The sequence below is a fragment of the Oculina patagonica genome, chromosome 2 (assembly GCF_052425735.1).
Source record: "Oculina patagonica isolate OP01 chromosome 2, crgOcupat, whole genome shotgun sequence".
Lineage (NCBI taxonomy): Eukaryota > Metazoa > Cnidaria > Anthozoa > Scleractinia > Oculinidae > Oculina > Oculina patagonica.
In genome coordinates this window covers 7,567,858-7,595,762 of record NC_135759.1, presented here as the reverse complement: position 1 = coordinate 7,595,762, position 27,905 = coordinate 7,567,858, and the positions used below count along the sequence as shown (strand labels likewise).

Below are 27,905 nucleotides of genomic sequence, written 5' to 3'. Positions count from 1 at the left end.
ACGTCTTTATTCACGGCTTTACAGGAATACAACATTCTTCGTTTTCACAGCTTTCGATCTGTGCATGGATTTACAACTTCGTGTACAGCGAACGTAACCCTGTAACGGAGATTACGCCCGGGGTGTACTCTGCCAGCTTTTAGCTAAAGTGTGTGCTGCTGGGCCACTAAGGCCCCTTTGAACTATGGTTTGGTTTGTTCACAAAAAATTCTTTTACGCAATTTTTAAAACACTTTGGTGCTTTATCACTCTTGCTAGTTGTCATTCCTGAAAAGTCAATACAGCAAGTATGTATTGTATATATATTGGCTAGGCAGTCACAACTGTTATGGCAGCCTGTTTGAATTTACAATTATTAAAAAAACGTTGTAGAAAAAATATGAGTTCATTGTAATTGGTTACATTTTAAAAGAAATTGGAAATGTCAATGATCATGGCTGGTAGCCATCTTTAATTTATAATTATATTCATTGCCCTTAAAAGTTAGTATAAGAAGAAGTAGGTCTTATGTGTCATGTTTGCCCTAGAGAAACACAGTTCAGTGGCTTCGATAATCTGTCTGTGCGTAATAGATTCTAAAGCATGGTGCAGCACACAATCCTGGCCTTTCCCAACAGTCACCACAGGATATCGGAACTCCTTTCTCCTTCAACTGCGTATACAGATCACCCACCTCTTCTGGGGATTCTGATTCACCTGAAAAGCTTCAGTGAAAGGAAAATTATATTTCCTGCTTATAATTAAAACGTACAGCCAATAGGTCCCAATTTCGTCGAAAACAGTGGGCTGCACTTTTGCAAGTGAAGCATCTTTTAACTCCCTCGGGAGCTTGATTCTATTTTCCCGTGCTGTTCCACACGTACGTAGGTGAATAACTCTTGGATGGTGCACTAGTTATCTACCCACAGCCTATGTACTTTAATCAGCTGGGTTTCCATCAATCAGCCTCGAAATGTCACTCGAAATATAAGCAAGCCTTTGCACTTTAGCTGTGGGTCATAGCCATTTATGTTGGGTTCCTCACCCTGGTTAAACATATGAACATTATAAATACCCAGAGTTTTTGGGTAAACTGAACAGCTTTATCCCAAACCGTGCACATTTTATGAAATCGTGCTTCTTGAATGACATATTTCTATTCCATAAATAGAATTTCTCATCACTGAAAATGTGATCCGTAGGAACATAATTATTACAAAATTTGCTTACCAGCTACTCGACAACAGGCATGGCATGGATCAGGATCATTGGGATCGACCTGGCTGTTGTCAATAACGTTTAATAGACTGGAATTAATTCGTGGGCGTGGCATGCCTTTCAGGATTTGATTTGCACACCAATAATTTGATTGCTCTGGTTTTCTAACAATTCCCATCAACAATTAAAGGGCAATATATTGCTTCGTTCAGTTCTGGTTGTGTCAAACGACTCATTAGCATAGTCATAAGGCAGTAAATCGGGATTATTCCTTTTTTATTGAGCTACATACAATTTTTTTTTTTTCTAAACAAGGATGTCAAAAATAATAACCACTGCGAAATTAACTCAAATTTGAATAGTCACCTGTTGATGGATTATGTTGGAGTGACTCTGTTATTTCTGAAAACTGGTGAAAGAAGGAACATTTGGCACCGTGTTAACTAAAGGCCATTGCGCTAATTCAAGAGCTGCTTGTTGAAAAGGACCAGTAGCATGTGCACGTCGAGCACTACGAGAACTACGAGCGCCACTTACTGCGCCACGAGCTCCAAATGCAACTCCACGAGCACCCTTTGTTCCACCTCGAGCACCTCCGGCAAGACCAAGAGGGCTACTACCCCTTCCTCTTCCTTGGCCTCTGCTAGGTGCAACATCAACATCTTCTCTATCACTATCTTCACTCAGGCTTGCATGTTGATCGACACTTTCGTCCTCTACCTGGATTTCATGGTCGTTGTCTGATAATAAAATAACAGTGAATGGACATTTCAATAATGCAGCAAATAAGAAAGAAGAAAGGGATGGTCAAAAGTAGCGACGATTAAAATGAATTACGAGATTGGTTTTTCAAATATTGTTGGGCTGAACAGTGTTCAAAGTTAATCTCGTTTGCTTGTAATTTTAAAATTATAATGCTCGGAAGACACATTTGATTGCAGTGAAGCTATGGTTTTGCCATTTAGACCCATAGAAGTAATTTCTTTGAAAACATTAAGTTTCATAGCAAGTATTGCCCATAATAATTATCTTGAGTTTTCTCGTGCAACGTTTCTTGTCTTTGTTTGACAAGCTGTAAGAGAGCTGTCCAGATCAAGATATGCCAGGTCTCTATCTCTGGTCGGCACTCTCAAATCGGAGCAACTCGCAACTTGAACATGCCCAAATTAGTAACAAAAACAGCATTGATGTTACAATAAATCAACAAAGGAGATGCATAGTTAAAATTAATTGGGGAATACAGAGACAGGCTAGGTAAGACGAACATGAGAAATGATAGTTTTTTTTTAAAAAAAGTAATCAACCGTAAAGCAATGATAGAACGACAATTAAAGGTTTTTATAATTGTCTGCATTTTAAAAAAATACAAGTTGCAAAAAGAGCATCCATGTGCTTGAATAAACTATCATTTGGTCATTGAAACTTCCATTTCCACATAATTATTGTTATGATTTTCCGTAGAATGCTTTCAGATAATCCTGTCAAGTCAATTTCTTCTGGAGCGTTCGTTATTCCAAAAGGGAAGCTTACTATGTAAGTAATTTTCTTTAGTGTTCTCAATAAGTTCAGCTGCTTCCAATAAGTCGTGGCCTGGGTGGATGGAGCCCCTCTCCACGGTTTTAGTTCTCTTAAGAAACTGTGAAATTATTTTGCACTTTGTAGAAAACCCGTCGCTTACTCTACAGATGACGTAATTTTGTGTTAGCTGTAACGTCATATGACGTCGCATGTCGTTATCAGAACAGCCATCTTTGATCAGCCATCTTGGATTTCACCACCGCATACCCAAATTTTCGCAAGGGATGAATGAACAGCTACTGAAAGTTTCAGCATTGAAGAGTAAATTATATTTTTCCGCATTCCCCCCCCCCCCCCCTCCTTGTACGTCTGAACGGCTTCATCAGGTTGACGCGCGGCTAGTGATCTTTATAGGCTTTCCAGAAATAGTTTGGTATTTGGCTTAATGAAAGAGACGTGACTCCAAAAGTTAACTTAATTTTTATTAATTTATTTCTCCAATTAACTGGATTTCATTTTTACGCGAAAGCATGAACACTGTACGGATCAAGATTATTTTGAAATAACTTCTGGAGAGCGTTAAGGTATTACGGAAGAAAAATTTTAAAATTGTGTGCAAGCCATCAATGGTGACCCCAATAAAGTGTATATTTTCTAGTTTTTAATCCTAAAGAAGCCCTAAAAGTGCCATTTTAAAGTTTAGAAATTTATAAGAAAATAATGGAGGAGGAAAAGTAACATCTGAGACACCGGTTTTTAGACTAATATAATTATGTAGATCAAATTCCACAGATTAGGCGCTCACGTAAAATTAATGTGTTCTCAAATAAACCTAATGTTGCGCAGCATTATAATTGCAAACAAAATGCTGAAGTTTCTTATTATGGTCTATATGATCAAAATAAAATCAAAAATTTAATCTTTATTCAATAAGCTTTCAGAAAACTATATACTTTATTGGGGTTACCAATTACCATTGATGGCTTTCGCGCAATTTCACTTGAAACGAAAACGCCAATTTTCCTTCCTTGATACCTAAAACAGAGTTGAGTAAAAAGCAACACAAACAACTTGCCGAGGCACGTTCGACAAAGTTTCCAAAATTTGAAAGTGTTTTTTTTTTAAACCGGACACTCAATTGTCGAGGAAGTACTATAAAGAAACCTCAGAAACAGCCGTCCATTTTAAGCGTTTTGTCTTTTGTTCGCTCTTAGGCTAATTGGGGGCAATAAAACAATTTTGAAATTATTAAATAAATAATCGTTACCAGTCTAAAATATCATGCTAGGTTTAAATTTAAAATCAAAGCGGAGCTCCCAGCGGCCCGAAGGGCCCCAGAGCAGAGCCCCATACCCATAGAAATTTAACAGACCCATGGTTTTGGTTTTTCTTGGTCATCATGGCTAGCGATATGGTTCGCAGGCGCGTGCGCCCTAGCGAGGAAGTTGCCCCAACATGGTGGCCATACTCCAGAAATAGGTTCAAGGTTATGGTTAACGTCAGCTTATATCTTTGATATTGGACATCCATGTCATGGTCAAATAACAGCCATCAAAACAAGGCATCCGCTGACAAGTATCACATGACCATATCGCGGGCTCACAAATAGAACTCATCGAGGTCGAGTGTTTTTTGAAGTTTTCCGCTAACCAAGTAATGGTTTACATTGGATTGCGGGCTCAGTAAATTCGGATTTTCGAAAAGGACGAAGTAAATAACCGGGGAGCTCTGCTTTTAAACTTGGCTTAATCTATTTAATATAACAACTAAACATATTAAAAAGTCATTAAACAACAATAAATAAATAATAAAGTGAATACTTTGAAAATTATTACATGCTACATACATTGCAATTGACGGACGTGTCCTCGATTAAAAGAGCTAGTCCTTCTTTCTAATACAGTTTCGAAAATTTTCTATTGTCTGTCGCCGCCGATCATTTAAGTTTTTCCTTTAGGACAAGAACTTTAACATGCAATAATTATTGCGGCTGTTCGTAAGGCATTGTTTGAAGGTTTTCTATTAGGGCCAGGTTATAGAAGTCGTTGCTTACTTACATCAGAAACATGCAACTCTTATGGGGAACTGTTCAAATAACCATTGCATCGGAGAAGGCATTGTAATCAGTTTGGCATACTGTATGTCGGCAATAAGGGTGGTAACTTAATTATTATGTAATGTTTAATGGAAACTCATTGCAGTAATAACTGAATTACAGAGTAAAATACAAGGTAGAAATATAAAAAATAATTGCGAACATGAGCCAACAACGGTTTGATAATGTTGCTTTATTGCATGCCAACAAGGTAAGAACAGAAAAATTCGGGTTGTAGATTTAGCGAATGAATTTGTCCAACGAAATGAAAACCGTTTATGCAACTTTGGTAAATTTACTGATTTAGATTTGTCAATGTGGTAAAAGGTAATTATTAGAATTTCTCTTTGGTTTGATGTTTTGTTGTTGTAGTTCAAATTTGGTGGTACTTGTTAGCCTAATAAATAATGAAATAATTCACTGCGTTTCGTTTATTGGGATGCATTTTTAAGCATTCTGAGAGCATTTATTTCAAAACGTTTACGGGGTAGCATGCCCCCGGACACCCCTAGATGGCTTGCGCTTTCGGTGCGCGCTGCGAATGCCAAAGACATTTCATTTACAATCTATGGTTGGTAACTTAGTGAGTTTACTTTTATTAGATATATGATACGGACGGACTTAAAAACAGTGAGTCTTCGATCTTTCACTGAGGAATTTTCTAATCTGACAGCAGACATGTAAGTGTGGTATATCACTTTGTGAAGGAATTCAAGTATTTGAAAAAGAACACCCCACTGGCAAGCAAAAACACGATTCCCCACAGACTGATCTAGAAAAATGAATCACTAATTCAATGTATGTGTTATAGGTCAAAATTAGCTTTAGGTCAAAATTTTCAACCTAGGTTATTTGTTTTTAACTTAGTTTATTTTTTTTTATACTAGGTTAATAAGTAGAAAATTAAATTAAAACACCTCCCCTTCCTCGAGCTCGCTGTCTCTGAACCCCCCCCCCCCCATTCACCATCCTTACTTACCCTCCCCTACCATCTGCTGTTATGCCACCCCCAAGTAGTATCATCTATTTTTTTTCCTTTTTACTAACCTGCACTGGATTTGTACTCTCGACCTTCAGATTTGCTGTCCAACCCATTATCCACTTTGTCACATAGGAAATGTTGTGTGACTCACTATTTTTTAAAAAAATAAATGACTGCAATCCAAACCCTAACCCTAATAATAAACATAAATTTTACCTAGGTTGAAAAAAAAAAAAAAACCTAAGTTAAAAAAATTAACCTGAATTTAAATTTGACCTGTAACATATGCAACGTATACAAACATGAATCCACTATCGCTTCACACAACAAAAACATCATCTTAAATGTCACAGCGACGCCAAAGCAACAATCACACGATGGGTGCAACTTCAGAACAAAATTCCAATGTCCTCTTGAAGGTCAATACATCCAAACTTTTATCAGATCGGACAACAATAAACGAACATGATAACCAATCGGTGCAGGTGCTTTAAGAAATGAACGCCATTATGTGCTAATCCCGCCCATTACAAGATAAACGGCTTTACAGTTGTATTATCAAGTTCTTAAAAAATCTCTCTTGTGCTCTGTAGAAGCATGGAAGATGGAAAAATCGGCACCGTAAAATTTCTGGGACCTAATCAGGAAGAGCGTTGTATTATACAGCTGTATGTAACTTGCCATAATAATTTGTAAACTTTTATTATATAGATCATAGAGTATTTCTTTCTTTCTTTTATTATTTATTTATAATAGAGTGAGAGGTATGCAGGCCTAATGCTTAGTGCACTGGACTCAGGATTAAGAGGTTCGGGGTTCGAGCCCTGGTTTGGGTTACTGTGTTGTTGGCAGGGGAATACAGGCGAGGCACTTATCTCCACAGTGTATCCCCACGCTCAGATAGAATGGCGGCAGGGTATAATGGAAATCAAAATAAGAACGTATACCGCGTAAGATTAATTAGCATTTCATCCAGTAATAGTAACTAACACTCCAAGTCGCTTTATACTCTGCGGAGAGGATAAATTCCGCCTTCGTGAGCTCTTGTTCATTGTACCGACATTATTTTTTATAACAGAACTTTTAAAATCCCGTACTGAAGCTTTTTGTTTACAATTCATATTTCAGTGGTGTAGGTAGCTCGGAGTACATAACCATTACAGAAGTGTGGTTACTGCAGATCTTTCAACGAGCTGGATTTGCAAGCAAAGGCAAAAACGGTCTCGAACTTGGTCCATGTCCTACGGGAACGTTTGTCAATGCGTCTGTTAGCGATGTTAGTAAGCTCAAGTGCGTGGAATGTCCTGTGGGTAAGTCTCGTGATCAGTTCATTTTTTACAATACTGATAATCTCCATTTTCAGACGAGGTGAAGAGTAATAACATTGATCATAACCGACTTAGTTTGTCGTCCAAGCGAAAGCCAAAGATTGACGATACAGAGATCCCAGCCAATCTGTTTAAATCAAACTGTTTTTAAAAACTCAAATAAAGTGCATGGTTACAACAATAGGTCTGCAGAACGTGGAAATTATTACTAATCATTTTGGTTTATAAGTTAAAAAATACAAAACCTTTTTCTTTCGAGAGTAACCTGGAATAACATTACATGCAACTTAAGAAACAATAAAAAAAAAAAACAAGGAAAAAACATTTTACGAGTAAAATTAATCCGTAACCCATAAAGCCGTGATTGAAATTGTCAATAAATTTGCCAATCTTTTCATTCCTTATGCATGTTTTCACTCTATTTTCATACTTTCTATTATTTGCTTTGTTTTAACTGGTAACCTGGTTTTCTTTTTCTTTTTGTAGCTTTATTTCTATATTATTATTTTGTGTCTACATTGACTCTAGTTTTCTTCCACAGCACTTCAGTATCACTGCTTCGATTAATGATGCTATAAGCAGGATGTAAATATTGTGTTCTTGAATAGCTGCTTTCCTGTTGACGATGATGACGACGAGACGACGACGATGATGATAATGATGATGATGATGATGATGATGACGTCACAATAAAGATGTTGTTGTTGTTGTTACTTTTAGATCAAATTTTAATTAGAAAGATTATCGGTTAAGGGGACCCTTCCTTCAAGTCGTGGGTATCACATGAACACGCCGTTCATCGCATTAGCAAACGTTGTAATGTCATCACTGTAAAGAGTAATGTTTGTTGTTTTCTCAAACATATTTATAGGTGGTTTTTACTCGGACACTAAAGCGTATGTTAGCGAGAGCTGTCTGAAATGTCCCAATGGCACTTATGTCCCGTACAATAAAGCGCCTGGAAAAAGAGCACGAGATTGCATTGCTTGCCCACAAGGTAAATACATAAATAAAGAAATGACGAGGAACATAAGTTTTATTTACCCATCCAAAATTTAATGTTCCCAACAGTAACTCTTACCATAGAGGGAAACACCTCAGAAATAAAAATTGTGGGTAAAGGGGTATGGACTTTAGTTCACTTTTCTTTTGCCCGCCTTGCCCCCTTAAAAAATACCCCTTCCCGTAATGCACTAAGAGAAAAGTGATAATTCTACTAGAGGTTAACCACCTCTCCCAAAGGTAGATATTCTGTTTAAGAGGTGAAAATCCCAGGTGAGGGGAGATAATACTCCCAAGATTATTATAATTTTCCAATGTACTGAGTGAGAGGCGATGATCCTCTCTTGGTGTGATAATCCCTTAAAGTACTGAGTAAAGACGGAATTCCTCTCCAGGAGGTAATAAAATACCCCCCTCCCCCCCCAGGGAAGGTTAAAAACCTCTTAAGGGTTAAGTGTAAAAGAGTGACATGTAATCTTTATTAAACTTCGAAAAATGCAATACAGGTATACTGGATTTATCATTTTTACGATTAGAAATTTGCAAGGAGAAAGATTTGAAAAGGTTCTTTCACTTCGCTACGCAAACTTCAAAGCCTTTTACTATTTTTTTTTAAGTTATAAAAAAGAAACGAATTCCTCGTTAATTTCTCTTTCGCGAAATGTGTGTTTTATTTGACCTTATTTCATGATTGACACATTTTCTTTTGTTATTCAACAACCTTTATTTAACTTACAACCCTAATGAATATTAACTATCTGAAAGTCCGGGGAGGGCTTGATAATGTAGCAGGGAAGAGCGGGACTTATGAATTGAATTTATGACTATTAATGAGGGATTTATCTGTATAAATCCCTCATTTCAGGGATTTATCTGTATAAATCCCTCCTTTCAAATAAAGACCTCAAACGAGGGATGTTTCTGTAAAATTTGTTAAACCTCTCATTAATATTCTAGGCTACGACTAATTTTTTCCTGACCAAATCAAACCTTTGTATGGACAAATTAAACTTTACATTTCCAACGATTAAGTTTTGAAAGCAACCTAATACAAAACAATTTCACCGTATAGGCAGCCCAAACATTTCTTAGGTTTAATTTTCCTAAAATTTAAAGTCTTTTGAAATTTATAAAGCCTTCTTCTGTTTCTAAATTCATTTTGGAAATATAATATTCACGAAAAACACAATCGACATAAGCGATTTGCTCAGTTCAGTTGAATTTGTAGCTGCATATTGCCTCAGTTGAAATTTCTTCTGCTTGATTATCTTGTTTGAATACAACAACGCGCGTCTCATTCTTGAAAACATGGCATTCCTAAACGTTTCCTAACAACTTATCTGGAATTCGGTTTCGCTGGGAAGCTTGAGTCACAGTAATCATGTTCCTGTCGCTGGTTCAACTCTTCGTAAAATGACCTTGCCGTTTCTCTGGAGGTTTTTCTTCGTACGTTATGGACGCTGTACTAAACAAACTAACTCGTTTGTTGTGAACATCACACAGAGAAAAACAAATCATCAAAACATCAAAACAGCCTTGTGTTATTCAAATAAGCCGCTTGACAAGTCACAGTGGGTCGCGAAATCGTGAAAATCGGACATTCTGAGAAAGCCGCACAATGGCAACAATACAACAAAAGAAAGACTATGTTTTTTACGGTCGGAGCCGAAATACCTCTAATTAGACAGCTATTGTCCTGCTGGAAACGGGCTTTATATAATGATCCCTCATGAATAATATCATAAAAGAAGTCAGATAAATACCTCGAACGTCGGTATTAATCCATATACATCCTTCGGGCCTACGGCCCTCGGGATGTATATGGATTAATACCTCCGTTCTCGGTATTTATCTCTTACATATTTTTAATGCTTCTCCACGAAAGCCAGTTACTGATTAAACTGTATTCCAGAGGGACTGCATAATATTATAGCATCGGTATCTATTTACCTACTAGAAGATGGTTTTCCATGTTCTATAAGAAAATAATGCACGCTTGAGGTCTATAAAAGCTGCTAGTGGATGCCCGAGCCGTCAGGCGAGGGCATTCAGCTGCTTTTCTAGACCTCAAAAGTGCATTATTTTCTTATAGGACATAGGAAAACCATCTTCTAGTGGGTTTAGAATATAGCATTAAAAAGAGCACAGAACTTACAAGACTCGCGGCCGCTCACGGCATTTACAAACGCACGCAACATTGGTAAAAGTGAAAGTTTAGTTTATTCTTTTCTTTGGCGGTTTCTTTATAAATAAACCAAGATACCATTTCATTCATATTTCCTATTTACATAGTCCTTTCTCCAACTACCAAAAGATTCTCACAAAGCCGACAAATCTAGTTGAAATATTTACGCATTCAAGTTTGGTTAAGCCTACTTCAATTTCATTCAAATGAAAAATTTTCATGCGTTCGTTTCGCAGCAAGTTTTTCAAATTCGCCTCTTATTTCGATTTAAAAAGAACAAAAGTAGAGTGTTCTGTCTTCAGATTGTGGCTAAAAAAAGGTTTCTTACCTCAAAGCGTTTCTAGAGTCCGGCTTGTGCTATATAATTTCCAATCAATTTCGGGCAGTTCACGGCAAAATACTGGCGTATACAACTCCAAAAAGAAAAACAACAAATTTCAACGATTCTTTCTTCATCTGTCGCTTCCTTTGGCACTGTCTTACTTCCATTTAAGCAGGTAAAACGTTTCTGATAAAAACTTGCTGCTTTAAAGCATCATTTAAACAACAAAACAAGAGAAATGAGGCGAAGTCGACAAAGTCGTTCAGCGAATTCGACAAACAATTCGCACATCCGGGGTACCGGACTTCTATAGTTTTCAGCTATGTTCTATTAAAAATAATGCCCGCTAGAATTCCATCGCGCGTATACAGCGGCTATATTCTAAAAGTCCATAAAAGCCATAGCGCATTCTCGTCCTCACATAAAACCTGTTCCTCTTACCAAGCGAAGACTGAGGCACGAGAAGAAAGTGCCTCTGGGGACAAATGATTTGATTGGCTAGATTTTTAACTGAGAGGACGTACAAGGGAATGCCCTCTAAGTCCGTGGGAGTGATCATACATTATAAACAATCAAATTCCTTTTTTCTTTGCCCAAATGAAGCCTATAATTGGCCTAGAAACGCGGTGGGTTTTTTTCCTGAAATATATATATAATTATATATATATATTGAAAATAGAAAAAAAAACTACACTTTCATCCCTACAAGCCTGTTTCGCGATTGCTCACACTTCAGAGGATTTTAATTATATATTATATGGTTTTTAAACAAAAGCTTACAAAACCTTTATGGGCTCACGTGTCTTCAAAACACACAAAATAAATGTGACTCATACCTTGTCGTAAGCTCCGCACTGATTTATCCCCATTATATAAAACCCCGGTTTTGAGCTGTTAAGTTTTTCAATACTTATTTTAGTCTAATTATTGTTCTCTAAGTTATTTTTCAAGATCACCGAGAACCGCCTAAAGTCACTTAAATTCGGTTGCCCGAAATTTTTAATTTGCTCCTATTTTTTGAAAGACAGTTTCTCTACTCGGTAAAACTTCAAACCACTTGAATGTAGATATTGTAAACAAGGGAGTGCTGTTCTAAAACCTGGTGTGATAATTATAGTTTCGGGGTTTTTATAAGCGCTGGGTGCGACGCTCTCAAATCCTCATAATCACAACATTTTTCTGTCACTAGACTGAAAACTGGGGCAACGTACTTCTGACCAGATAAGCGAAACGTATCTTTTCAGTGTTTTCTCTGTTTTTTTTTTCGGTTTGCTTTGTTTTTAGTACTTGAATGTGAACTATAGCAGTTCATGTTTAGCTCATCTTGAATACATATTTTTCAAATATCGAGTTCAGAATACTCATAGTCGCTCCATACTACTTATACCAGGATAAGCTCCGGGCTGACGAGCCACCTTTAATCTTCACCGTCCTAGTTGATCCAAAGTCATTATTTGTAGGACCCTGAAGAAGGAAGGCTGTGTGGTTTATTTGAGACCAGCAGCATCTTAAGCGAAATGCGAACTTTTCATCGCATATGATAGACCCACCCCTACCCCGAAGCTAAGGGGACCTCAAAACTATTTATACCGGTGGCGTCGCCCTGAGGCCTCGTCCACATACTAACTCTTCCATATATCACGTTTACAAGAAAAGAAAACTGTTTTACTCGGGGAGATTCCCATAGTAAACTATACGGCGAAAAAGCGATGCCATTTCCGGACAAGTAAGAAATTGTCTCTCTCTCAAAATGAGCTCAAATCTTGATTTTGAAGGTAAAAGACGAATTTGACTCAAATGACTTTTAAGGACAAATGACGCACCACTGTACTTTGCGCGCTTATCTTTTTGTTTTGATCACGTACTTCGTTGCATGTGATCATGATAATTTGAAAAACCGATTGCAAACATATTCTGCTTTTATTGAGTCTTAGATCAGGTGTATCAGTACTAGTGTTGTTTCTGCCCTATACCCATCAGGATTTATTGTATTACGTTTACATGTGACGGTCAAATTAAACAAAAGCGAAGTTTCTGTTTCACGCTAAGTGCCAGGTCAAAGACAACGCAGGGTATTTGTGAATAAATTTTATATAGTGGTACTCTTCTACAACAATCAAGAAGGAAAAACCAAATTTACCATTCTCATAAATTGTGCTGACGGATTTTGAAATATATCGAAATTCCCGCGTGAATATTATAACGGCAGCCGCTACCCAAGCGATCAAAGCTCAAAGCTGCAACCGGCAACAGACGCGCGGATTGATAAATGCGATCATATGTTTCTAAATGCGCACATAAAAAAAAGAAAGATAGAAAATTGCCTCCAAAGTTATACGTATGTACTCACAATTGAATTCCACCGAAAAACCGTTCCACGTGTCATGGACTTCACCTCGTTCGCGGCTCAAACCTACAATCTTTCGAAGCCACTGAGAGCTGCACTCAAAGAGCCAATAATCTTCATTTCACTCCAGAGTTTAGGACGAACGACCTGTCTGATTTCCGCAACCATCTCAACAACTATAGATTGGACTATGTATTTCTCCTTAATGAAAACCACGACTCAAAAAAAAGCCAGCCTAATATAGAATATTGACGACCGAACCCAAGTAATAATTCTAAGTTTTCTAGAGACCGAAAGTAAGCCGATGGAAACGGATTTCCCATCACCGTCGTCAATTGTGGACTTGTCAAGTCGCACAAAATATGCCGAAAGCCAATTAACGCGCGCAATGCATAGTGGTTCGCTCTGGGTCTTAATCATTTGCAGGCTTAAAACCGGTGGTTTATATAATGCGAATGAATCAGTGCGAGGTTTACGACAGCCTATGACTCAAATTATTTTTGCGTGTGTTTTTGAAGACCACCAATACCAACCAAAAATCTGGTTGTTCACTGTCAATGGAATATTTTAGCGAGGGCTTCACCTGGTTTCAGAATACTGAAAAGAAGAGGAAAATTCGAGGGATTTGACGACCAAAACAAGGTTAATATCAGATGTCACTTAAAACATATTATATCTTAATTTATGATTTCCACGTATTCTGTAGGAACAAATACAAGCATTTTTGCCGGATATAGAGCCTGCAAGTGCTTGAGCGGATTCTACCGCAATCATCTTTTTGAAGGCTGCAAACAATGTGATCAAACTGGACTCAAGTGTGTTGATGATTATGCTACTCTCGAACCTGGTTACTGGTGGAACTGGAGAAACGAAACACACAAACTAGTATATGAAAATTATACCGAGAATCTCGTCAATATCACTCCTCTTGTAGGCAATAATTCGCGAAACGATGCCGTCATTAAGTACCCTTACGTCCTGCCTAAGCCATATAAATGTCCAAGAAAGGAATCGTGCATGGGAGGTCTAGACGCTAGATGTGAGGATGGCTATGAAGGTCCATTGTGTGAAGTGTGCCAGGCTGGATTCTATAAACAATTGCAAACATGCAGGGAATGTCCAACAAAGTACTGGATGGCTGGTCAGCTGTCAATTATTGCAACCATAATTGCAGTAATAATTGCTATTGTGATGTGGACAAGCAAAAAGAAAAGAAAGAAGAATGCTGGACGCTCTATAGTTGATATCATTCTTGGAAAGTTGAAGATCGTTATTGGTTTTTATCAAGTAACATTTGGAGTTTTGGAAGCCTTTGCGTACATTAAGTGGCCAGGTCCACTTGCAGTTATGAGTGAATATTCCGAAATTTTGCAGCTGAACGTACTTCAGATTGCCCCAATTCAATGCTTATTTCCTGGTGTAAAAGTTGATGCATTTGGAAGCTTATTTGCCATTCTCGCCATGAATGCTGCCGTTATCGTTATATCTCTCGTTATCTACTGGCTAAGAAAGTTCTTTCTGATGCGGAGCAGTTTGGATGAAAGGGATCTTGTGGCGAAAACATCACAAGCGAAAGAACTTATCTACAGAAACTTGTTTTTCGTCCTTTACGTCACATACCTTAGTACCTGCTCAAAGACGGCAAATGTCCTTCCACTTGCTTGTCGGGAACTTTGCGACGACGACAACGTAAAAAATTGCCAAAAGTTCCTTAAAGCAGACTACACCATAAGGTGTAAAGATCCAGAGTACAATCGTTTGGTTGTCGTCGCATACGTCGCTGTGACGTACATCATCTTTCTGCCGACTGCATCGCTTATAGTTCTTTGGAAACAACGAAAAGTCGTTGGTGAAAGAGAAGCTGAGGAGCAAACATCTGAAGAAAAAGGAGAAATCGAGGAAGTTTCCAAGGGATTGCAATTCCTATTTGAGAACTATAATTCTCATTCGTGGTATTGGGAATTAGTCGAGACTGTTCGAAAGGTGGTATTGACATCCGGCTCGATCCTTGTGGGAGGACATAGCAGGGCTTATGTTGGACTGGCGTGTATCGTGTCAGGTCTCTATGGAATGTTCTTTGCCTATGTCCACCCCATAGTGGATCCATTTGAGAACAAGTTGATGCTGTCATCTCTCGCTGTAACATTCGTAAACTTGGGAATAGGGTCTGTAAGTAAGATTCCCAAAGAAAACTTACCAGACTCTATCGACCCGTACCTGGACAGCGTGATGTTTCAGATATTAGTGATTGGAGCCAACTCTTTAGTGATTGGACTTCTACTTGGTAAGTGTCGTGTTTTAAAAATATTGAAAAAGTAATCTGCTTAAATATGGGAAAGTAAATACATTTTAAAGGAGTATTTGTTACGGTATTTGAAATCATTTTCTGATTTCTATTAAATCGAAGGAAACTTCAAGGTAATAGTTTTCCAAGATAGAAAAACACCAACAGAGAGACAAAAACCCGAAAATAAACAAGGATGATTTAAACTGAAGAAGGTTAAGACGAATTATGAGAAACAGACAAAAAAATTGACAATTTTTTAAAGTTGAGTTGTCGGTGTCGTAGCCCCTTTAAAGGAGAGTAGTGGTGGTAATGATATTCACACTAGACTATGTACGGCTTGAAGGCGAACAGGGGAAAGGGAGGGGGTTCTTTTGCCTGATTGCGAAGTTAATGTTGTTAGAGGCTGAAAGCCTGCCTTTCGTAAAATGATACAATAATATATTCCAATAGAAAATGGGAAAGTGAGAAGGTAAGAAAATGGTGAAAAAGTAAATGGAAAGCGGGCAATCTAATAAAGCTAAATATGGGTTTAAATCGTGCCTTGTTTTTCTGTTACTATTTAGTACATTTACTTTCATTGTCTTTTCATTTTTTTCATCATGATCAAAAGAAAGGAAATATCCTTTGTGGTAAAAAAGTATGTATTCCCGGCCTTGGCGTCATATGTGGGTTGTGTTTGTTATTATTTTGCGCCTCTGCTCCCAGTTTCTCCAGTTTTTTCTTCCTCCACAAAAAACACTACTTAATTCGAACTCGATCTGGAATCAGTGAAAAGCGATCGCTTCCAATCCCACTGATTAACGGTTCGAGGAATTGCTGTAAATCCCTGTAAATTGTAAATTCCCAAGTTTCGGTCCGTAGTCCGTTGGTTTGTCCGTCTGCATTTTTGCCCTGTTCTACAGTGCAATAACGTGCCATATTTTGCTCAATCGTGTGCCATATGGTAAAATGGCGCAAAAGTGTAATAATGGTTATAATCAATTGATAACTAATTCAATGCTTCTCTTTTCTTTGCAGTTCAGTACATTGCGCTGATTTATAGAAACCTAAAGGAATGGCGAAAAAATCCAAAATTTTCCTTTTCGTGTTGCCTAGGTCTGCTACTACCTCTGAATGAATTGCAGGGCGAATTACGTGGATTGGTTGGAAAAAATATCTTCAAGCAACAAATGCAAACAGGTAAACTTGGCATGCCGTCGATAACAAGCACGTTAAAAGACAGTGGAGTTGGCGATTTTAGCCTCGAGGAAATCTACGAAGCTAACTTGACAGAAACACAAACGTTTGACAAAGAAGCCATTACCAGCAGTAAAATAAATGAAGTATCCAAACTGAAAGCTAGCATAGTTTACCCTGACAGCGACGTATCCATCGCAGACGTCACAATTCATGAGCCACCAAAGGAGACATATGATACCTCTTTGTGAGCAGGATGGAAATGGCCTTCGGATGTCACAGTTTTGACAAGCCCATGATTAAGTTGTTAGTCACATCGAGCGCTTCTCGCATAGTCAAGAAAAAGTAGGTTTTAAGTTCGTAGGTTTTTATTTTTTCGTGCGAAGACTGCATGATTTTGTCGATGTTTTGCCCATATAAACTAGTAGTAATCAGAGATTAGGGGGGGGGGGGGTGCGTTCGACCTATAGGTAAAATAGACCCAAGGTAAGCAGGCAGTGGCCAAAACCCGATATGATCGGCCTACTAGTAGTATGCCTTTTAAAAACCAAAGTTAGTTGCTATGCTTATACCTCACTAAACGCGAGGAGGATATAAAGAGCGAGAAAGATTGTGTGACGAGCCAAAAGAATGAAATATAACATACACACAAATAATTATTTAATTCACTTGACTTGTTATCGTTTGGCACTAAACGAGATTTAAACTTCCACAAACTTCTGGAAATAGTTTCACTTTGATTGAAAATTCCACAGACATAATTCACACAGTAATCCACTACGCGCATATTGCACTCACACAACGATTTCCTCGTGAAAACGTCTAGTGTTTCTAGGAATAACGATATATCACAAATTTAAAGAAGTGTTTAAAAAAATTTGGTCCGTACTATACCCACTCTCGATGCATTTAATTCTAACAATTTGTAGTTTTGTGCAACATATAATTGCAGGAAAATACGCTGGTTTACCTACGAACGAACTCCGTACAAAACTATGCATCGACTTACTCGATTTCCACTCTTTTTATGACGTTCGGTGGCTGAAGACAACTCTGCTACCTATGATGATAACCTTCTAATGTTCTCCATGACATTTTTGGCCACACGTTTTTAACTCTTTTTTCAAGCAAAATAATGTTTTTGTTGGGACGTCATCTTGCCATCTGTGGCTACCAATTTCCCGGCCGAGATTTGCCCCTGCAAAAATCAATCGGGCGGCCAATCTGGTGTCCATACAACTGCGCGCGCATTACGGCTCGATTCATTCCACATAACAGTACACAGGCATACCAACTCAAAAGACACAGGACGCAAAAACAAAATTAGGCTTGCGCTCTTCTTCATCGAACGCAATAATGTTTAGACAAAAAATGCTTGCCCTTTTTAGGGTCACAAAACACGTGATGAATACGTAGTTAGTTATTGTTGCGGTTATCGGAAACCCGAGAACAAAACAAATTAGCGTTGTTCATTATAGCTTTCAAAAGAAGTTCTATATATATTAACATTCTGATGTCGTGAAAATGTAACAATTTACTTTATTATAAATGGATGAAGTATTTTGATAGGCAGCTAGGATGTGAGACAGCCCAAAAGGTATGCGATAAGCTAAGAAAAATAGAATACTCTTTAAAGAGTAGTCTATTAGTTGCAAATCGGGATTAATAGTTCTTTTAGTCACGACAAGGTCTTACGGTATTACTTGTAGGATAGAATAAGATTTAATGATACTGTTTCAGTTAAGTAACCAAACATGGAAATACCTAAAACTTGATATTAGAAAAATTGATAGACTAAGAAAATACTTAAGACCTCAAAAATATGTCAAGCTTTTTTTTAGGAATTTGGTAGTTTTGGTAGAAAACACCTATATCATAAGGAATATCGTACTCTTTTTAGTCTCTAGAAAAAAAAAACCTTAGGCGTGATGGCGCCATTTATGATAAAGATTTTGGTAGTCGTTTACTTACTAGTTAGGCTTCTTTTTCGATTCCTGGTGGGATTTTCCAGGAAATAAACCAAAGAGCAGTATTCGCTGTAACATTGGTAATATTGAAGGCGCGTTAATACGTTAGATTGGTTGACGGCCTGAATAGCTAATGCCTTCAAAGTTGAGGTAGATGTTGAGGCAGGGCGAGCCACAGCGAAGTGTTTGATAATTCGTGCCACATTATTGAGATCATGTAGTTGTTTACCTAGAAGCAACGCCTAGGTAGCCAAAATAACGCAAAACAGCAGGTGTATAATTTTCCTGCAAGAAGAACAGTTAGTTAACCCATGGGAGAGTCAGATTTAGCAGACTCTCGCTCATGGTTTTCTCAAATCTTATACTCAAACGCAATTATATTAAAGAGACATAAGTTTTAGGTTATAACGGCTTTACTTTAGAACATTTTATATTGTGGAACTGATAAATTGGAAACGCGAACGTAAGACTGTAATATCGTATAATAGAATTACAACAAAACTTAACAGCATTTTTTCTTATCTCATGAAGATACGATTGTAGACTTGGGATAAAATATGTCCAGATTAAACCAATTTTATCTCGGCTTATGAAGATAAGCGGTGTTCCGACGTAAAGCCGAAGCTGCCGTAATAGTTTGATTACAAGATAGACATAGTTACGTCCAAATCTAAGCGCCAGTCACAATATAATTATAGATCTGTATTTCTTTAGTTGAATTTCGATATATATAGCAAAACAGCTCAGTGATTCCTTATCCCCGAATGAAGCCCTAAACGTTTCAAGAACGTTTTCACCCGCTTTCAGTGCTACATGAAAGGCGGCTTTCCATCGTCATCCATCTTTCAACGTGCTAAACAAACAAGACGGATCGAAATCCGATCCTGAAGTTGTGGGCTCATTCGTGTGAAACCAACTCCGGTATGTATCGGTTTTGATTGGCTCATTTCAAAAATTACGTCGATCGAAAGATGATGTCAAAAGACCAGGTCAAAAGATTGATGAAGAAAGACAGCTATTCCCGTAACACAATGAAAGCAGGTGATTGTAAATATAAATGTTCCCAACACCTAATATAACAACAAAAATGGATAAGCTTAATATCATTATCATTATAAGCATAGAATATTGCTATAAACATAAATTAACAATATCATTTATGATAAGGAATTTTTTAGTATTTTAGTCACTAACCAAGAAACTGCCAAGGTCTAATAATGGAGTCACTTATAATTAGAAATTTTGTAGTCTTTTTCACTGTGGCGCATTGTTTGTATTTTGCGACCTCAGATAATTCTATTTGTAGGATTAGTGACGTTCATTCCCTTTTTGACAAACATACTTGCCCTGGCCTGCTGTAACGTTAAACCAAGTTAAACTGCACTTTACAATCTTGTAAGGCGAGTCCCTAAAAACAAATTAATGTAGACGAGAAAAAAAAAAACGTGTCGCACTGCTAGTTATGCACTGAGACGTTTTATTATCTGATTGCTTTCGTTGCTGTAGCAATGTTTGTTTTCGGAAATTTGCTCGGTAATTGTTTGCTTCCTTCAGTACTTTTTCCTTCACTTTTGTTAAACATTTGCAGGAAGCTTTGTAAATTCTTTTTCATTATTGTGCGATATTACACAAACCTGATGACGAATTTCTGTTTATTTTTTGAAGGGGAAATTTTCTTTATACTTTATGTTTAATTTGGACATCCGATCTTCTCCAAAAAAATCCCCACTATGCGAGTTATAATTAACGTCGAAGTGCTTTCATTCTACTCAATACAGAACCGACGTTCTCAAAGTCTGAAGAACCGTCTACCGAAAACAGCTCGTTACATCTACACAAACGAATCAAATTTACGTTGCTCTTAACAAAGGTACCCTTTCTCATCTTTTTGAACTGAAATTTCTCGGAAAGAGAAAACGTTAACGCTCTTGGAATACGACCTGGTGGCATTTAAGTAACCAGCCAACAAAAAAATAACCTCGACGGTTTAACGTACAAAGTCCGTACTTGCATCGCGCGTGATTTATGCTCAACTGAGCGATGTTGTTGTAAAAGCGAAATGCTGTCTTACCATTGTTTCCCATATTTCTGATTGATCAAGCATGTTTGTCATTGAAAAGGCTTTTATTTATAAACAAGGTTTTATGCAACCGCCTTATAGTGAAAACATATTGTGTTGTTAAAAGAACACGACAGGACGTCAGAATATCAGCTGTAAAGTGGGTCATGATTTCCTGGGAAAAAGACACAATAAGCCTTAAATAAAGCCAACCTTTTGACCTTAGCTAGTGTGCCTGCTTCTCTCTTTTATAAAGCCTACTTACAGATTGGTTACATCCATGTTTGTTTCGGTATGTGTACTAAGCGTTTCTTTCATTCATTTTCAAGGAATGGATCTCCCATTTTCGTTAATTTCTAATGTAGGCGAATGAGTTGCTACCGCTTCATTTCGTACTTAACATGTGGGCTTGTCATGCACATAAATGGCGTTGCGAACAACAAAATATTGTCAATAGGAGATTACACGTCCCTTTAGAAAGCAGTCGTTTACTTTCGGTAGTGTGAAAAGCATTTCAGATAAATGATGGGAAAACTGCTCTCACGCTACTCCTGCGCTTCGAAAGAATGCGAATGCTTCATAGGATAGGTTCGCCTAATATGGCGTCGAGAGGCCTCCAGTGGTACAGCAATGTGATCAGTATTTGTTTTTTCTATATATCATCAGCTTAACGTTACGCATCAAGTCATTGGAATACGGAGCGGGGGGTGGGAGGATGTCACCCTCTTTGAGTTTTTTTCTTTTTTTCTTTTATGTTAAAACAACGTTTACTCTATAATGATGCTTGAGCATTCGTTTCCACTGTTGTATCCATTTCTCTCAGTTCTAGTCGTGATGATGTCTCGCAGAATCTGCTTTTTTTTTTCATCTAGTATGATCAGCCTTGTTGTATTGTTTTTTATGTTATTTCATTTTTTTTAGTTTGATAAGATCTCTTGGCAGATCTTACGTTAGCAACATTATTGCTTCCTGTCCCTTGCTGGTTTAAAGTTTTCTTCTTCAGAAGTGATGGCAATGATATGAAAACCAAAACACATAATGTAGTAGCGAACATCACAGGCATTAAAACATATGTTACTGACATAATCCATTATTATTTATTTATTTACTGACATCAAATACAAAAAAAGGGCTACAATTTCTGACTTTTATTTGTGTACGAGAGTTTTGCCCAACTCCCATCCACATAGTGACATTTGATAGTTCTACAAAATAAGGAAATGAATACGTGCGAGGATTCTCGAAAACCGAAGAGGCGAGTTTACTGTGAGTTTTAAGTGCGTTTATAGCCGTGTATAAGCCAGGAAAATCGAGAAAAGCTGTAAGGTCTGTGCACCGTTTGGAGAAGAGCTAAAGCTTATTTACCCCCCACAGCACTTATTATTCGCCCCCCCCCCCCCCCCCTCCCTGCCCGCCCTGCTGAATGGCATTTTGCGCATTTTAGCCAAAGAAATATGTTTTGTAGTCATTCTGTATTTCGAGCTAAATCTTACTTGCGGTCAGGGGTACATTACATTGAAATCAGTTTTATACTGGACACTTTTTCAAAGGGAATGGATCTCCAAGTAGCTAGTTTTCTAAAATTTTGCAGTGAATTGCCTTGATATATAATGCTGATAGAACTGCTTGCAGGGCAGTCTGTAAGGGCAATTTGTATTACAAAAAATACGCCATGAAATTCGAATTGTTAAATCACAATTCAACAAAGAGAAGCTGGAAGATGCAAGTAAACATCGCAAGGGAGGCACGTTATTGATTTGTCCTAGTAACTACCTCGATCAGGGTGCGTTTCACTAGCGCCGGCAATGTAGAGGTAGGTTGACTGATGTTATGATGAAAATAATTATTTCAACTTTATTCATCGGTCAAGTAAGAAAGCTGAGGGAAGGTCCCCCTACCTACTAATAGCAAGGGCGCACGTACACCAGGTAAAAAATTGAAGCCTTTAATCCTAACCCTAATCTCATAGGTAAGGTTTTTTACAGTTATTTACTACTGCCTATGTAATGACAATTATACACACCGTCCATTACTAACGAACCTCTTTTTATGACGATCACGATGACGATGATGACGGTGATGACGTTCACGTTGACAACGATGACGGCGATGATGCTGATGATGATGACGACGATCATGATGACGATGATGATGATGATTATAATGATGATGCTGATGATGATGATCACGATGATGATGATGATGGTGATGATGATGATGATGATGATAATGATACAACTCCTTTAACTTCAAAGGCTCTCTACGGGAATAACGTTTAAATTATTATAACGCTATTGTTAATAAATAAAAAGAAAGAGAAGGTCTCAAAGGTTTGACAAGACGACGATACACAGTTTCTTAACATAACAACGGCGATCTCAAGAGTATTAAGTCGCATTTTGAAGAATGTTTGCTCTTATCGCCAATAGACCTAAAAAAAATAAAAATAAAATAAATATGTGTTTATAGTGGTCATGCACTTAGCTTCATATCATATCTCATATCTGAAGCATGCCACTGAAACAGAGGAAACAAATAATTTATAAATGAACAAAACCAGGTTAAAAATCCCAACTGGCAGGAGGCAGACCAGTTGGCTATATACAAAGCGTGGTCGAGGATTTGAACTCGGGACAACTGAGAAACAAATCCAGTTAGTGGCAAGGGCAGGCCTCGAACCGGTGACCTTCAGATTACAAAACCAGCGCCCTAAGCCACTCGGCCAGCGCCTTAAATCCGTGCGATGGAAAGTAAAAGATCATCTACCTGTACAAGTTAATGTTTTCACATATCATTTCCAGATAATTGTTTAATATATTTTCTCTGACACTAAAGAAACACCTTTCGGATCATCTTAATCCTCAAAAAACCATCTTTGCGGGCTTTTAAATGCTGTTAATGTTTGTTCTACTGTGTCCTCCATGTTGGTCTCAAAATCCATGATCGTTAAAAAATTGCACGTTAAGCACAGTTTAGTGTCCTGGTCCAAAATTGTTTGGTAATTGGCTAATTTTATCAGCTTGCTGATCTCTAAATGTGGAAGAGAACAGAAGTAAGATAAATTTTTAGAAATTGTCGTCCTACTCGTCCAATCATGGACCAGTTAATGCCTTGCGTGACAAAGAGAAAGTTAACCAAATTATGCTCCCACTACACAGTCTTTTGGAATTGAAATACACTCAGGTTTACTTTATCATTTTAAAATGTAGACTGTGTAAAAAGTTGTGACGCTAATTTTTTGATAAAATAATATGTTTTGTTTTTATTTGTTAATTATTTTTGCATCGTTAGCCTAAGTGTTGTAATGTTAATAGTATTGATATCATAAAGTAGAGTAATTTCACACTGTCTAAGCTGTACTGTAAAGTAGCTCCTTTTGTAAAGTTAGTGATCTATTTTTTGTAATCATTGTAATGTTGTATGTTTAATGTTGTATTTGCAAATAAATAAATAAAAAAAGATAAAATGATATTTAATATTACAGCAAGGAGGAAAGGAGAGCAGAAAAAGCCAATTCGAAATGTATATGAAAGATGCAGTGACTTGATCACTAGTTAGCGTGTTTGAATCTTAATCAAGCAGATCACCAACCATTTTGACCACTGGATGGGGTCATTTGTCATCTTGGAATGTACATCCACCCAGGAGTGTAAATAGAGGCCGGTGAAAGAGCAAACTGACAACAGGGGGGCTACCTGTAAGGGACGTCATGTACACTGTACCTTCCCATCTAGGAATAGTAGCGCTACTCATAACTGCAACATGCTACAAATAATGAAGTTTAATATTGGCCTGCTCTGCCATAAACTGTACTCTAAAAAGGCTTTACTCTTATAATTATTGTTTGAATTTCTTAAAACTACCATTAAATCATACCATTTGAATACTACCATACCATACTACCATTAAATCATTTAAAGAGATTAAGTATCATCTTTTGGGACTGGGTTGTACATGCATGTAGGTGTTACTGGGTCAACTCAGTGGATTTAAAAATAAAAGACAACCATAAACCAATAAATTTTCATCCTGAAGAACTAAGGCACACTGGTGCCAAAATTCACACATGCACCCAATTAGTCCGACAAAATTTCTGTTTTTTTTTAGTTTATTAAAAAAACTATGTTAAAACACAAACATATTTTGTGATACATGTAAGTGCCATATTTCATTTAATAAGCATCAGATCTCTGGTCATGACAAAAGTACATTGTAGACAAGATCAGTCATGATCCTTTACATTCCTTTTATAGTGTACATGTTTGTTTTCTTTCTACACAGGGAGTAGCCAAAGTAGATAAGAAGAACAAAGAAGAAAAAACAAGAAAGACTCCAACTCTACAGGTTTGTGACGAGCATGGTCCCTGCTATCAGAGGCTTCTTTTGTATTCGCTGAGTTTAAGGAACGGGGAAAAGAGACCTCTACCCTGGGTCGAAAATCACTTTATTCGACCACCATCCGCAGTCTTGGACAGCTGCTCTCAAAATGCATGCTCCTTGCCTTTGTTTGCTGTCCACAACTTGGGTTTGTTGTGATTCGCTCATTTCTTTCCATTGATACCGGTATTTTATTCTGCTGTCATTGATTGAGCCTTCAACCTGCTAAGAACAACACGTTTGGGCGTTCCGTTAGCCTTGCTAATACAATGTACAAAAGAAAAGAGGCCTCTGCTAGCAGGGAGACCAGTATATGAAAAGCTACAATGTATGTTGTGGCTCGAACGAAAGCTCAGTAAGTCATTTTCTTATAGGACTACTCTATTTAAATTGTAATATGGCCACCCTGTTAATATGGTTATGTTTTGGCCCATTTGTAACAAGATTAACATGGTTCCTCTGCACATGGTCTTGGAATGCCTGGTCAATCTTTTGCTTCTGTTCGTTTTGAGTCCACATGATTTTCACAATCATTTTATTTATCTTGTTACTTCAGCAACCAAGTACACCTAAAACTGGTGGGAAAAAGACTGGAGGCAAAACTCCTGAACCAGCAAGACACTATTTTACATGATAATGATATAAGAACATTCTTCAGTTGACTAGCCTTGTTGAGGCCCTGCCAGGGCGGGGTCCCAGAGTCGCTTGTTTGAATTTCAAAACATAATGCTTGGTGTTTCCTTGGCCTTTCTAGGCCTTTTTTTTACTTATCGGAATGTGATGAGAAAAGTTATTGTTTGTCGCAATTTCATTTCAAGTGCTGTCGCTACTTTTTGGGCCATGTTGCTTGACAGAATGTACCCTGACAGTGCCACCTTGTTGGCTCAATTTTCATTGGTTTCAAATCATGATAAATAATACTTGAAAAAAGAAAAGAAAAATCACACTGGCTGATCCAGGAATGATTTGTACTCGCTACGATTTTTATGAGTACATCTCAGTAACTGAAGTAAAACCATGCAAGTGTTAAATTATAAACGACTTCTTTTACATCTGAATAAACTCAATTTTCTTCAGCTGGACACGGATAAAATTAAAGAAAAGTTAGTTAAGGTGAGTACGCATAATCTCCAAGGGTGTAAGTTTAAGTGGTTAGAGGATGCAAGTTTAGCTACAATGAAAATCAATCCCTAACACAGAGAATACCTGAACAATGATAATGAAATTTATGTCTTGTATAAAAATCATAAAAAAATCTGGTCCCCATTGTTCCTCAAACCCCTGACTTTTGTGATTCTGGAGAAAACGCTCTACCAATGTGCTGTGAAGCCACTGCGTCGACTGGTCGATAGCGAGTTCATTTAAGCCTATATCCATTAACCGATGTTCAGAATGAAGATAAGAGGTAGACAACAAAGCATGTGGTTCCTAGTTGGCTCTAATTATCTAAATGTAATATCTAACAAACATGACTCTGAGTGTCAAAGGTCTATAAGTGCAGTTGTGTCTGCTGTTAGACGCTCTTTGGGCCTGAAGAAGTGCCTGGTAAGGCGAGATAAAAAAACGTCAAGGTTTATGTGGCTGTGGCCATGACTTAGGAAGGGAGGTGTGTGCATGCAGGCTAGACTGTATACAGTTTGCATTGGGTAGGCGTTTTAGGTTGGCACGCACTCGTGATGGGACACGTCCCTGTGACTTGTCCCTGCAGCAAGTTTTGGGGACAAGTCCATTTTTGACAGTGGGAGTTACCTAGTTTTGCCAAGAAAAATATAATCGCCCTGGATTTTCCCTACATTCTTAAAATGGTTTGAAATTGAATTTCCTTAGTTTGTTCTGAATTCCATGTAAACCTGTTTTTCTACCTTCGTCTCTAGACGCCTAATCTTCCAAAGAAACTGGAGAAGTTTAAAAACTATATGAAGCATGGGTACAAGGTTACCGATGACGCTGTAAGTTGTTGTTATTGGTCTTTTAACCGTTATTTCAGTGATTTATCTCTTTAAAAAATTGAATATAATAGGTAAGAAATGACGATGCATGTATATTATATGTCATGCTTAGTAGAAACACAGTGAGTTGGCTTATCGTAAATATAATCTTAACTCTTCTGACCTGCTACTTTCTGCAATGGTAAGACGCTCTATCACAGAGTCTGGGTCTTTGCTTCTCAGGAAAAACACGTGCAGTAACCTGGCTTGTGAAAACGAAAGAGGTGTTATGTTGCTAGGCTAGACGGCTCTGCATGATTACGGTTTATCACGTGGCATGTTATCTTTCTCAAGGTTTGTTTGTTTTCCTTTGTTGCAGGAGTTAACGAAACTCTGGGACTGGCTTAAGGCAAACAAGTAACATTGACGCCTTTTGTGCTTCGCAATAGATTAAAGACCGTTTTATTAAAGAATTTGGTTTCTCTTTTTTGTTATTAAGTTTGTAGTTTGAGGATTGCTTATGTTTTTTTTTTTTCATGGGAAAGACATTTTCTGCAATTCTGTCCCTAATATCATGCGTTTTAAGGCGGTCCAAAGGCTTAATTCTGTGGAGTGAGTGCGTCACAACCAAGCAGAATTTTACGCGTCGCACATAAACTCCTTTCAGAAAGTGGATATTTTAGACTGAGTGTGCACTCCCCCCCCCACCTCCCCAATCCTTATCCCTATGCTGCCTTTTTTTGAAGATGGTCCTTTTGCAAAATACTTGTCATTGTAGAGGCCGGGTCTTACAAAAATGTTGAAATATTGTATTCCTTTCCTGTTAAAGATTGTTGTCTTCTTTTTATCTGTAGTAATATTAGCTTTTGAACAATAACAGTCACAGTACCAACGATAACGGCACTTAATTCCATATAAAACCAAGTCGACCAGAAGAATATAATAATAATTTATGCCCTAGGACACATTGAGATTTTTCACCCGTTTCCAAGTACCGCAGCTGGTACAATTTTGTACCATAATTATTCTCTCTCAGTACATGCTGTCGATAGCTCACTGTTATTTGTTATTAGACATTAGTTGATACACAGTGAATAAATTCTTAATAGTGACATCAGATGAGCGGGCGTTATTG

The 27,905-nt window shown here is 37.6% G+C and overlaps 2 protein-coding genes across 3 annotated transcripts in view; both read left to right on the top strand.

The window, feature by feature from the left end:
• Nucleotides 1-19,825, top strand: part of LOC144642762 (uncharacterized) — a 64,807-nt gene extending 44,982 nt beyond the window's left edge. Inside the window, exons 13-19 of the mRNA XM_078501820.1 lie at nucleotides 2,659-2,730; nucleotides 5,413-5,490; nucleotides 6,386-6,460; nucleotides 6,921-7,102; nucleotides 7,992-8,117; nucleotides 13,683-15,260; nucleotides 16,281-19,825. Coding sequence (XP_078357946.1) covers nucleotides 2,659-2,730; nucleotides 5,413-5,490; nucleotides 6,386-6,460; nucleotides 6,921-7,102; nucleotides 7,992-8,117; nucleotides 13,683-15,260; nucleotides 16,281-16,690 — 2,521 coding nt within the window. The 3' untranslated portion in view covers nucleotides 16,691-19,825. The remainder of the gene's footprint in view (nucleotides 1-2,658; nucleotides 2,731-5,412; nucleotides 5,491-6,385; nucleotides 6,461-6,920; nucleotides 7,103-7,991; nucleotides 8,118-13,682; nucleotides 15,261-16,280) is intronic.
• The window catches only part of LOC144642807 (uncharacterized), a 104,874-nt gene extending 77,631 nt beyond the window's left edge, over nucleotides 1-27,243 (top strand). For both annotated transcript variants that reach the window (XM_078501893.1, XM_078501889.1), the window contains exons 15-16: nucleotides 26,717-26,791; nucleotides 27,150-27,243. In XM_078501893.1, coding sequence (XP_078358019.1) covers nucleotides 26,717-26,791; nucleotides 27,150-27,191 — 117 coding nt within the window. In that variant the 3' untranslated portion in view covers nucleotides 27,192-27,243. The remainder of the gene's footprint in view (nucleotides 1-26,716; nucleotides 26,792-27,149) is intronic.
• The last annotated feature ends 662 nt before the right edge of the window (nucleotides 27,244-27,905 follow it).